At 41.5% G+C, this 13,694-nt stretch overlaps 1 protein-coding gene across 7 annotated transcripts in view; it reads left to right on the forward strand.

Moving 5' to 3' along the window:
- The window catches only part of LOC144983598 (vacuole membrane protein 1-like), a 79,327-nt gene that overhangs the window by 14,195 nt on the left and 51,438 nt on the right, over nucleotides 1-13,694 (forward strand). For 6 of the 7 annotated variants that reach the window (XM_078930442.1, XM_078930444.1, XM_078930441.1 and 3 more), the window contains exons 4-5: nucleotides 4,039-4,129; nucleotides 5,283-5,393. In XM_078930442.1, the coding sequence (XP_078786568.1) occupies nucleotides 4,039-4,129; nucleotides 5,283-5,393 (202 nt within the window). Of the gene's footprint in view, nucleotides 1-133; nucleotides 343-4,038; nucleotides 4,130-5,282; nucleotides 5,394-13,694 lie in introns of those variants that run through there. The other variant, XM_078930445.1, reaches the window with a different exon arrangement.

A 13,694-nucleotide genomic window follows, 5' to 3' on the forward strand; every position in this document is an offset into this window, starting at 1 on the left:
GATTAGAAAAGGTTCCTCCCACTTCATAACACGCTCTCACCTCATCCATACAGCAAAAGCAACTAACCAGACTATGTAAAGGTTTACCTCTATAGCACAAGCTGCACAATATGTGTTCAACGTTTATGATAATCTATGTTGACACCAAGGGCCCAGAAGAAGGTCAGCGTGTACTCTCAGTGGGGCCCTTGTGGTTAAGTGTGTCAGGACAACGTGTTTACTCTCAAACTACAAGAGGATGTGGTGAGCCACAAGCACTATGAGCAGCGTACTGACAGAGGGAACCAGCTCTTTACCCAACATTGAAACACATGCTGTCTTAGCTGCAGCTCCAGAATACACGTGAGTACATCACAGATGACGAGCACTTTCAGGATTGCTCATTAGTTGTTGAAAGAGGTTTAAATGTTGATGATGATAATGACCCACTCAATGAAAATTGTGTTTATAGTGTTTTTAACATGTTCTTGTGGGTCTTTTTTAAAGTTGGATGTCATTTTAAAAGAAATTTAAGATGAAAATTGCATTACTGAGTATTTCTTTATTCAAATTTTTTTGAGGCAGGAGCAGACAAAAAAGTTTTGTAGGAAAAACCTTATAGATGTGACCTACAACAACAAGCCACAAGCTCGCTGCTCCACTCCATTCTGATGCATCCACTTGCAGACAAATAGATCCATGTATGTCTATGTTTTCCTCGTCTGAGCTGGAATCTGGATCTAAACTGTATGACTGGATATCTCCAATATTGCTCACCATTTTTGTTGCACCGCTGATAAGGTTGAGGTTGAGAGGGGCTGTAATCGAGCAGGAGAGCGTGTAAACAGAAGGATATAGGGAAATGGGGTTTGACTTAGTCTGTGCTGGTCCCGTCGACACTACAGAAGGGAATTTCTAATGAATTCCTGCTGCTCTGCAGAAACCATGTCCTAGTAAACGAGACAGGTTTTTTGACTTTGACAAAAGACAGCATGATCATAAATAAAAGATAATTGGGAACACTTTGAAAATAGATCAAAAGATGATCAAAGTGGGACTTTGACATCTATTCTTTACAACAGAGACAGCCTTTTTGTTACAAGAAATACTTGGAACAATTTTCCTTTTTTTATTGTTTTGAAATATGATTATTCATTGGTTTTTTTCCCCGTTACATAAAATGATATCTATACTAATAAGTTAGATATCCTTTTTAAACTGTTCCCTGTGTTTTTTCAAAACTTACCTTTTTTTTTAAACTATACTAAAATCTTTATTTGAATAATTCTTTGAAATATAATTCTAGATATTTATTATATTGTGCTTTAGTTGAACCATATATTCCTTACTGTATGGACATTTGGGGTAATAATTTCAAAAATTCACTGCATTCTCTGTTTATACTTCAAATAAACAACAGTAGAATTAAAGTTGGTTATCTTGAACATACAGATGAATGAGTCATCAACAAATCATCAATCAGTCTAACCTTTTTAAAATGTATGACCATGTAAAATTTCAAACAGCACAACTTAGCAATGGAAAACTCCCTTCCACTATTCAAAAACTGTTTGTTGCACAAGAAGAAATAAAAAATTAAGGGAATGTTGTGAATTTAAAATTCAGATGTGAGAATCACAACAAAAGGTTTTTGTGTGTCGGTGCATGGGGTTTCGAATTTGCACTAATATTTACACATAAAAAAAATACAAAGAACTTTTAATTTTACAATATACTAGCTTGCAGATTTGTTGAAAATTTATATATATGTATATGTATTTTGGTGGACAAAATGATTGGTACCCCTCAGTTAAAGAAAGAAAGTCCACAATGCTCACTGAAATGACTTGAAACATTCAAAAGTAACAGTAAATTAAAAGTTATTGAAAATTAAATAATCAAAATCAGCCATTGCTTTTGAGTTGTTGATTAACAGAATTATTTTAAAAAACAAACTAGTGAAATAGGGCTGGACAAAAATCATAGTACCTCCATAAAAGACTGAGAACTAATTGCCCAGGGGGTCATGATGAACTCAGGTATGTCCTTTAATTGCCATCACAGCTGTTTTCAAACCCATAATCAGTCAGTCTGCCTATTTAAAAGGAGACAAATAGTCACGTTGCTGTTTGGTGAAAAGGTGTGAACCACACTGAACATGGACAACAGAAAGACAAGGAGAGAATTGTCCCAGGATATTAGAAACAAAATTATAGACAAACGTCGTAAAGGTAAAGGCTATCAAACCATCTCTAAGCAGCTTGAAGTTCCTGTGACAACAGTGGCACATATTATTCAGAAGTTTAAGACCCACGGGACAGCAGCCAACCTCCCTGGACGTGGCCGGAAGAGGAACATTGATGACAAATTGAGGAGACGGATAGTTCAAACTGTCTCCAAAGAGCCCAGAACAACCTCCAAAGACATTAAAGGTGAACTCCTAGATCAAAGTACATCAGTGTCAGATCGCACCATTCGTCGTTGTTTGAGCCAGAGTGGACTTCATGGGAGAAGACCAAGGAGGACACCACTGTTGAAAGGAAATCATCAAAAGCCAGACTGGAATTTGCAAAAATGCATGTTGACAAGCCACAAAGCTTCTGGGAACAGATGAGACAAAACTGGAGCTTTTTGGTAAGGCACATCAGCTCTATGTTAATAGACTGAAAAATGAAGCATACAAGGAAAAGAACACTGTCCCTACTGTGAAACATGGAGGAGGCTCAGTTCTGCTTTGGGGCTGCTTTGCTGCATCTGGCACAGGGTGTCTTGAAGTCGTGCAAGGTAAAATGAAATCTCAAGATTATCAAGGCATTCTGGATAGAAATGTGCTGCATAGTGTCAGAAAGCTTGGTCTCAGTCCCAGGTCATGGGTCTTCCAACAGGACAACGATCCAAAACACACAGCCAAAAGCCCCCAAGAATGGCTAAGAGAAAAGCGTTGGACTATTCTGAAATGACCTTCTATGAGCCCAGATCTGAATCCCATTGAAAATCTGTGGAAGGAGCTGAAACATGCCATTTGGAGAAGACACCCGTCAAACCTGAGTCAACTGGAGCAGTTTGGTCATGGGAAGGGGGCCAAAATACCTGTGGACAGGTGCAGAAGGTTCATTGACAAATACAGAAACCGTTTCATTGCAGTGATTGCCTCAAAAGGATGTACAACAAAATATTAAGTTATGGGAACCATAGTTTTTGTCCAGCCCTATTTCATTAGTTTTTTTTAAATAATTCTGTTAATCAACAACTCAAAAATAATGGCTGATTTTGATTATTAAATTTTCAATAAATTTTAATTTATTGTTACTTTTGAATGTTTCAACTCATTTCAGTGAGCATTGTGGACTTTCAATGCAAGTTCACTTTCTATTATGTAAAGTGTACTTATTTTTTGTCAGTCAATCCAATTGCAATGTAAACACTGTTTTCAAATTATCGTCTGCATATCTTTATTTGGTTATATTTATTGTTGGGAAATTAGTGTATTTTTTTTCTGTTGTTACGTTTCTGCTTGAAATCAATCTAAATCTGCTCTAATCTAAAAGTAACATTTCTTACTGTAGTACAACCTTTAGCTCCTCTGCTCACCTTGCCAACCAGTTTCAAGTAGCTGAAGCCCAGAGAGATCCTAACTTCTTCTAACTTCAGGCAATTTTTGAGAATATTACCTTATATTGGTTTGAAAAAAGTCTTTCCTTTTTTTCCATTGTCTTTGCTCAGCGAAGCAGAACCTTGGAGAAAGTCTGCGTCAGATCAGCTTTAACACTGTGATAAATTTCATATCACTTCTGAAGCAAGTGGTGCGGTCTCCTCTATTTCTCACATTAGGGACACCCTGTTCTTCAACAGCAGTTTGAAAGAGGGACCACTTCTCAAATGTCTTTCTTTCTCCCTGTTTTCTGAAAAGTGAAATCCTTTTCTTCGACTTACTAATTTTCCTGACACAATACTCTTCTTTTTTTTCTCTCTGAGGAAACTTTTCTTCTCCCACACCACTCCTTTCCTTGCTTTTTTTTTACGCCTGCCCCTTCACATTCTGATTCTCCTTTCCTTTAGGCTCTGGCAGCATCGACAGACAGCGCTTGGCTTGCTGATCCTCCTCGTCCTCCTCTCTATTGCCTACCGTATTGAAGGAGTCCACCAAAAGGTGACAGAACTGCATGTCAACCCAATCCAGATGAGCCAGCAAATTGCTCAAAATTTAAGACTTAGGGGTGGGGGGGGTTCTTAAGTTTCACTTTGCATTTTGGAACACTGAATGTCATGGGGTTTTTTTATGGTGCGGTTGTGGTTTGGGGGATGATCCCTGTTCTTGCTTATTCCATTAGATTTAATTGCTTCAAAACCCTCCACTAAGTCTTCTTAGGTCCTGAGATCAAGCAAAGTGGCTTAAATTTCATTGCTATGTAAAGTGGTTATGACAGAGGCCTACAAACATGCCTGCATGTGTGTGCCCACATCACATGAGCTTCATTAATTATCTATCTTTAAAGCTTTTTTGTTATCAATTGTTATCTTTTTTTGTGTTTCCTGGCCAATTGTAGAAAATTAAACCTGCCTCCTCTTTGTTAGTGTTTTATCTGTTCTGTTTTGAACTCTGCTGCCAGGAAACTGTTTTCCCTGTGTTATATAGGGAGGCTAGAGTTGTGTAATCACTTCTCAGTAAGTGCGTAACAATTGCTCGTGGCTGGCCCCACACTTCCCAGCACCCTGGCAACACTCAGGCAGGGCGAACTGTTTTTGTTTTGCTGGGTTTCCTGGGAAATTGATTTTTTTTTTCCGGAAAGAGACCCCCCCCCCCCCCCCCCCTTCCAGAGACCCCTCCCCTGTTCCCGTAATCTGTACACTCAATGATTCCTCCAAAAAACAACCTGCCCTGGCTCTGGGGAGGAGGTGTAAAAGGAGTGATGGAGGGATAGTGGCGCAGCAGTGGAGGGAGATGGATGAGTCTTGGCTCCCCTCAGCTTTGCGAGTTGTGTAAGAGCTAGTAGTTGCCACCAAAAAAAAAGAATAATAGTGCTTTTCTTCTCGGAGAACTGAACGCTCCTACCCTTCGGCTAGATCCCCTAACCTCAACAACAACAAGCTCCGACGCAGAAGGTTTCTCTTTCTCTCTTCCTCAAGCGCGCGCTTGCCCTCTTTCACCCTTTCAAGTGCCCTGCGTTCTGCACGCTTTCACTCTTGTACCTTCTCGCTCTCTCTGTCCCTCCCACCCTCTGTGCCCCCCCTCCTGCTTCCCTCGCGCTCCGTGCATGTGTCTCTGCCATGTGGTTGACCGTCCCTCTCTCTGGCCTCTGCAGTATGTGCGCTTCGCGGAGAAGAAGACACTATGGTGCGCGTATTGGGCTGGCCTGGGCATCCTCTCCTCCGTGGGTCTCGGCACCGGCCTTCACACCTTCCTCCTGTACCTGGTAAGGTAGAATTTCTTGCTTCTCTGTGGAAGAAGTTGCGCAGACCTGTCCTTTCCTACTTGTCTCTGCATGTTTATGAGTCAAAACAGAGTGGGTGATGGAGGTGCAGTGACGCAGGTCTTTAAAGGCGCTGTTGATGCTGCTGCCTGCTGCTGGTTGATCGGGGCTCCGGGGAAAAGAGAAGCTTTTGCAGCTTCTTGTGCGTTTTGCATTTGCACATGTGTTAGAATGTGTCTGCAGAAGTGGGGTGGAGATGAATAGCTGTTGTGGTACTAGACGAGCTGTTTTGACAGACAGACCTAGAACAATCGCACTCAGTGACCCCTCTGACTGAGTGCGCATGAGGATAAAAACACTCTCCCGACCCCGATCGGAGTTCTTTCTTTCGTTTTTGTCTTCTGCTCCAGTTCCCCCCTACTCTTACTTTCTCTGTCAGTCCCTGTTACCAACACCTTTCCCTGTTTTGTCTTTTCTGTGCGTCATGTTCTCGTCTTTACGCACAGCGAACCATGCCCCCTCCTCCCTGTGCCCCCACTCCCATGCAGCCTCTGCCACCACCATCACCTCTGCACACTTAAATTGAATTGGGTGTTTGGTTCTGTTCAGCTTATCAGATCAGGGACTTCAAACATCTGTCTTCAGAGCTCAGGGTCCATCTGGCACCGGGGAGTCCGCTCTGTCACACTCTGGTGACCCCTGGACTGGAACACTTTGCGGTGCTTGTCCTCCGTTCTGCTTGTTTTGAAAGTTTAACTTTGATGATCCGACATGTAACCTGAGAGTATTTTTACACTCTTCCCTTGGTGACCCTGCTCACGCTCACTGGGAAGTTTCGTGGGAAGATACCGCCATCTAGTGGCGGAAACCGTGGTACTGCATGCCGCGGTGTCACTGAGTTCACGACAGACCTTGGTGCTCTGTGCTGCTGCTGAACATTCTGTAAACAGCTTGACAGATATTGGTTTTTTCAAGGAAATGTTAGGGCCTACTGTCAAGTTCTGCTTTCCACAAGATCGATTGTTTAGCTTTAAAAAATATATATATTTCCTTTACTGTTTCTTCAGACCTGAAAACAGCGAAATAAACAAAACATCATGTGCAAAGAGCTTTTCCACCATGAATCTACATAATCTCAGCCATTCACACATCAAGATATGCTGAATGTGACTTAAAAGAAAGCATTTAAAGCTTTATGTAAACAGAAATAGAGTAAATGAAATATGAGGCTTTCAATCAAACCTTTAAGGCACTCCAGCTTATATAACTCTGCAATAAGATTGGCTCTTCCTTCCCAGCCATTGCTCTCAGTGGTACTTGGGAAACCAACTGTGGGTTTCTGCTTCCATGGCTCCATCCAGACTGTATAAAAACTGTACAGATAATAAAGGAAGCAATAAGACAGAGAAAACAAAGAAAGTAAATTATGCGGAGGGATAAAAGTAATTTCTTCAGCAACTGTCCTTTGGAAATAGATTTATACAATGTGCCATTTTTTGATTGTAAAAGAAGTACAAAAACAAGCACATCTCTTCTGCTACTTTATTACAAAAATCCTTACTTAAATTTAAGCTGCTTTTCTCTGATATCTTTGTGAAAATAAAAAAATAATTAATAAAAAGTTTTTTTTATTGTGTATTTTTAATGTGCATTTTAAAAACTCATTCATTTCAAAGGGTTACAAAAAACCCGAAGCAACCCTGAGTGCTTTCACACCATCTTACATAACGCGTGTTCCCAATCATTAACAACCCTCTTTAAAGCTCCACTTTTGAGATATTTCAAAGCGTCCCCAGTGGTCTTTTAATTTTGTATATGCCGTTTTAAGACAGAAATCAATAAACTAGTGTCGTTTTCTAGAACATAGTTTCTGCACAGCAGCAGTAGTTGCGTTGACGCGGAGCAACCCCACCGCCCCTTTCTCTCACCCGTAACTGAGAGCTCTTTGAGATAGTACAAACCACTGTGGTTTTAATCACAGAAACAAATAAATCTGTTCTTCCGTTTGGCCATTATTAAGGGTCTGATGGTCAAAAAACCAAGGAGTCGCTTCTGCAAAACGAAACGACAACAAAACAGCATGCAAAACGCTCCAACACAGAGACATAGATCAAGGTGACTTAAATAGGCAGACAACTTAATCAACTAACAAGATCCAGCTGTGGACTCCAGCAGGAAGCACAGGTGAGTGGGCGGAGCAGCACATAGAAGCCGCAACAGACCCGCACACGATCAAAAAGTAAAACAAACGTCCAGCTATCCAGCTACCATACGGACAGCTAGGCTGGTTGGGATTGTCCTTATGAAACTGTCCAATTATGTCCTTGTCCAACCACTGTCAGGCACCCACTGACTGTGTTCTGGTCCTTAACACACCCAATCAAAAAGGTATTGTATGCCCCGCCCCATTCGTCAGGTGGTAAGAAGCTGGTTGATGGTATAGACAGGCACACAGTCTACGTAATGTGGTGGGGGTGGTTTCATGTCAGCTGTGTGAGGAGGGCTCTCCCTCACTGGCTTCAACTTGCTGATATGGAACACTGGATGGACCTTCAAGATTGACGGTGCCCCAAGCCCACCTGCATGGGTTCTGGAGGAGGCTCAGAGGACGGGGCCCAGTCATCGGGTCGACAATGGGTAAGGTCAGGTGGCGTCGACCGCTGACGTTGGTGACGTGTGCTAAAACCAGGAACTGATTGTTCCTGGGTCCTCTCCCTCATGCGTCGGTCTGAGTGGCAAGATAACTCGGAGCTTCCATATCTGCAGGAACCTCCCTCGCTGGTAGCTCATTTTTTCCCTCGCTGGTGGAACACGTCCACAAGCGCCTCGTTAGGCCTACGAGTGCTGACAGCAAGTGTGCGGAACTCTACTGGATAATCCGAAAACAGTGCTGGACCCCTGGGACAGCCGAAGGAGTTAAGAAGCAGCTTCTCAGTGAGGCGTAGATGGGTTAAAAATCGTCAAAAGCCATGTGACAAAAGCACTGAAGGAACTGCAATGAGGCATTGCCCGATCCCACTCACCCAACCCCATCGTTTTGCTCTGCCCATCAAAAAATGTAGGGCATAGGCCACTTTGCTACTCTCTGATGGAAATTCACTGGGTTTGAAATCAAACTAAAGCTGACACAACTGGCAATCCTCATCCATGCCATCAAACTGTTCAGGAGAACCAAGTCTTGTTTGTCGGGGTGAGGGTAAAGGCTGCTCCAGACGTGTCAGGCGGCCATGGAGCTTCAACAGTCCCGGCATGTAGCCACGCAAGTCCTGGGCAGGTGAGGCAATCCCACCATCGGGTGAAAAGGCTTCATCTGCTTGTGGCAATGGAACTTCACAAGCCTAAGCAAACTGAAGCGTCTGACATGGAAAAACCAAGGAGTCACGTCTGCCAAACGAAATGATAACAAAACAGCATGCAAAAGGCTCCCACACAGAGACATAAATCAAGGTGACTTAAATAGGCAGAAAACTTTATCAACTAACAAGGTGCAGCTGTTAACTCCAGCAGGAAGCACAGGTGAGTGGGCGGAGCAGCAAGGAGAAGCCACAGCTGATCCACACACGATCAAAAAGTGAAAACCAAAAACAAAACAAGCAGACTGTGTCACCCAGCTCTTCCAAATACATTTTTTCAATATCATTTCTCCCGTTCTTCTATCAGAACTTGAGATTTCTTGTTTGTTCTTGCTAAGACGCGTTAGTGTTACTCAGGATGACTGCATCTATAACTACTTTCTTGTACTACTTTTCATCTCCTCAGTAGCTGTGTCCATACCACATATGCACAAAACATCGAAATTCTAGAAATGTCAAAAAACACAATTTTGCAATTACACTCTTTTCATTAAATCATAATTATGCAATTAAACACAAACCAACTCACGCGATAAGTCATCCAAAAACATCGCAACGGATGTGAGCAATACTTTGATTTTCAGTAGATTAGTACATTTAGTACATTTAAATTTCTGTCACAGCACTAGTGCTCATAATCATCTATCAAAGGAAACGACGGCGTCTTATTCAGGTCATGTAGTGGCAAACTCCTTACAATTGGAAGTTGGTACGGATTAAACCATTTTAGGAAATAGTGTTTGATGATTTTCTAGAGGAGCTGTGGATTCTGCTGCTCAACTTTTGATGAGCTGTGTGATGCTGTAGGACCTTTTGTGGCTCTCGCTGTGCAGCACCCACAGCAGCCAGTTTCTACCTAGAAGCGTAATGCCGTCGCTATCAGACTCACAGAATTGGAAAAGGGTTTCTGTTGCAGTTTTGCAAAATAAGTCAATTTCGAAATGCCTCAGAGACCACCTCCTTCAAGCACCAAAACTTTTTTTCGATAAATGTGAGGTTTTTTTTGGTCGTGTTTCCAGGCAGATTTATTATCGCAAATCCAATTTGCGCCATTCCATAGTCAATGGAAACACAGCTAATGTCCAGTCAGTTGGCTAGCACCATGTCATTTTATTTCCCACCATCCTTGGGAGGACCTCTTGAGACTTCAAACTATCACTTGCCTGCTGACAGCCTCTTGGTTAAGATGCTTTGCCACAAATAACACCTCTGTATTGGGGTCATCAATGCACAGGTTCCACACTTGTCCTGGTCTGGTGAATCCACACCATGTGCCGCATGATCCACCTTCTGAACAGTTATTTCAAGTCACTGGTAGGATCAGGTCAGCCCTCTCTTATATTTGTTAGTGGAACGTCCCAGTCCCATGGTTTTTCCATTTCCCTCTTGCTCTCTTCCAATTTACTGCTGTGTGAGATGTAGAGTCCTACCAGGCCAGCCCAACTGGAAATTTTGTGATGGGTCTTTCTTGTTTCTTTGTGGAGGGTGGACCTCAGATTTTTTATTGTTAGACCCTTAATGCACCACATGAGACTAACTAGTTTTAACATTAGTGGTTTTAGTCTTTTTTGGTCATTTTATGATCCCACTTGATTACTGGCAAGCTATAGCCGTTGACAGACCGGATCCTTATCATTTAATTAGGCCGACTTCTGAAAACCTGACATAAGCTTTGAAAATATTTACATGTGGCTGCTATCCTGGCAGCTGGTTACCATTTGTCACATACCAAAGTACTCCATTCCTTAGTTAGTGTCCATACGCAGTCTTGCCTTGTATCTGTTGTAGGGGTTCAGACCCATGACGAACAGCAGTGGGGATGGAGCACTTCCTTTTGCAAATGCCACATTTAATTAAAAGTTACTACAAATCTTCAGGATCTATTTGAGGAATGATTTTCAGGAAATTTAAGTTAAACAGGTTAATAGTTAATAGTTGCATGCAAATGGTACCTATTGCGGAATAAAAACAATGATAGAAAATCTACATTTTTAGGATAACAATATTTATACAATATAGTATTAATCAAAGCAGGGGGAATGGGCTGCTCTGGCCTGGGTTTGTGTAACAATCTTCCCTCTGCAGAGAAAAATGTATAAGGGATGTAATGAAAATTGTAATTATTCCCCCAAACTTCCTTACAGTAGGTGATGTAGGGGGAGCAATAATTTAAATATTCTCTGATTGCCTGGTAATAAGCCTGGCCAATGAGGAATGTTTTAACACACAATGCTCACAACCTCCCTGACCCTCACACACAAAAAATGAAACATTAAATGATTTATAGATAAGATACAAATTAAAAACTTGCCTTGACATTTATGTAGGGAAATAATATTTTCCTCATCTTATCACCAAAACATTCTAGAAAGATTGATACTTGTGGAAAATCAATTTTAGTGACAGTTTTGCAAATAGATAAGAGTACAGCTTAGCTTAATAAAATCCACTTATTTCTTTCTTGTGCACATTCAGGTGATTCATGTTCCCAGAAAATATTCAGCAGCCTCCAAAAACATCGAAATGATCTATAGAAATCAGAGTTACACAGTGTGAATGAAGAAATACCAGCTTCTGCAACACTCCTATTTTAGAAAGTGGGACTGTGATTGGGATTGTAATTAGGTCAAGCAAGCTCAGAGCACACGCCCCTCAAAATCCTTTGTTGGTTACACAATGAATAGGTCATGATGTATTAAGATATAAGGTTTCAGTGCTGCACAGAAACTTTATATTTTAATACAATACGGCCTGTTTTGGCAAAACAAAGCATTTTACTGTAAACTTGCTTTTGTGTCTTGAACCTCTCGACTCTAGTTTACATCAAATCATCAGGGAATTACTGATATGTTTATCAAAATGAAGCGATTAGGTCTTAAGGTCAAAGATGTTTAACCATTTTTTACTTTGATTTAGTGGAAGATTATGATGATTTAACATTATCTGGTGCATTAAAACCACCATTTCAAGATATCTATCTATCTATATCTATCTATCTATCTATCTATCTATCTATCTATCTATCTATCTATCTATCTATCTATCTATCTATCTATCTATCTATCTATCTATCTATCTGTCTGTCTGTCTGTCTGTCTGTCTGTCTGTCTGTCTGTCTGTCTGTCTGTCTGTCTGTCTGTCTGTCTGTCTGTCTGTCTGTCTGTCTGTCTGTCTGTCTGTCTGTCTGTCTGTCTGTCTGTCTGTCTGTCTGTCTGTCTGTCTGTCTGTCTGTCTGTCTGTCTGTCTGTCTGTCTGTCTGTCTGTCTGTCTGTCTGTCTGTCTGTCTGTCTGTCTGTCTGTCTGTCTGTCTGTCTGTCTGTCTGTCTGTCTGTCTGTCTGTCTGTCTGTCTGTCTGTCTGTCTGTCTGTCTGTCTGTCTGTCTGTCTGTCTGTCTGTCTGTCTGTCTGTCTGTCTGTCTGTCTGTCTGTCTGTCTGTCTGTCTGTCTGTCTGTCTGTCTGTCTGTCTGTCTGTCTGTCTGTCTGTCTTGTTATGCATTAACAGGAAAATTCAAGCAAATAGAGTCATAGTGAAACTGAAAGGAACACGTGATCAGTGGGTATCAATTACTAGTCTGTGAGTATGTATTTAGGTATTGATACTGTTTAGCGTCGCCACAGACTGGCGACCTGTCCAGGGTGTCCCCTGCCTTCGCCCGCGAGGGGCCAGGTTAGGCTCTGGCAGCCCGGTGACCCCAAAAGGGGAAAAAAAAAAACGTATTAGGAGATGAATGAATGATACTGTTTAGCTATTTTGAAACTTCTTGGCGTGGTTTTTGTTTGAAATCCCTGAGGGTGAGCAGGAAAAGTGAAACTGCGATGGTGCTACAGAGCCACCAGCAGAGGGGGATGCAGGTCTACTTACATGCAACTCTTCCCAATTGATGAACCCAGAGTGGAAGTGGCAGCCCTCCTGTTTCCTGGCATGTCCGTTTGCTGGTCTGTGGCCTTTTTTGTGTTTTCAACCAGCTGGGTCTACAGGAGATCATTGTCTGTGCTTCAGGAGTGGTTAATAGAGAAAGATAAAAGAGAGACTTCAAGGGGAAAAAAGAGAACACTTTTCAAATGTATTATCCAGCTGCCATGTATCCAGCTGCTTTTAGAGACAATGTAGCGAGTGGATACTTATAATAAATTTTATGCAAACAATAAAATCACGAAGGAAATTTGGAGAGAAATAAATCACTGAAGCTGGGAATTCAGGGGGAAAGATCTTTGCACTCAAACACAAATCCTGAGATTGAAAGTTGCAGATCATTTAAAAGTTTGGATCACAATTAAAAGAGGCAACAGCTTTCTTCTCCACTTGGCCTATTTGTTTTCTCCTGGCAGCTGTCATCAGGGCCCTCCACCAAATCCTCTTTTTTTAACGGAGACATAGTTCGCAATGCTTGTGACTTCTGAAAGCTGGGAATCCTGTAAATATTTTAGTAGAGAGCTCATCTAAGCCATCTACCATTAAATGACTTTAAGTAATGGTTGTTGCCATTAAGTCATTATGGGTTGCATGAAAATTGTTGCACTCAAAGTTAAATCAACAAAAACAAAGAATTAAAGTCATTATAATTGAAAGTGAGCATGTCGCTGTTGACACAATAGTGTTTGGGGTTGTGTGTCATTCTTCCCAATATTTCCACAAATGCAGGTTTTTCTGCTAACACGAGTGCAGTTGCTGGTAAATAAAGAGAAACAACGAATGTAGCTCCACATACTTGTAACCTGTGACTTGCAGTTGTGTTTCTTCAAAAAGTAAACTGGTGGCTCATCTAAATAAGGGAACATTTAGTACTTTTTTGTATTGCGTTTCTTCTAGGCATTCTAAATTATAGGTTACAAGGGGAGGCTTGTGGAGAATATACAGATTTTTCCTCAGCAAACCCCCTGAAATTAAGTTTTGACTGTTGGCAATTACCAGGAGCACAGCTTTAATTACAGCCAGCCATCACTGTAAGCT

The sequence above is a fragment of the Oryzias latipes genome, chromosome 14 (assembly GCF_053564925.1).
Source record: "Oryzias latipes strain Hd-rR chromosome 14, Olatipes_Hd-rR_3.1".
NCBI lineage: Eukaryota > Metazoa > Chordata > Actinopteri > Beloniformes > Adrianichthyidae > Oryzias > Oryzias latipes.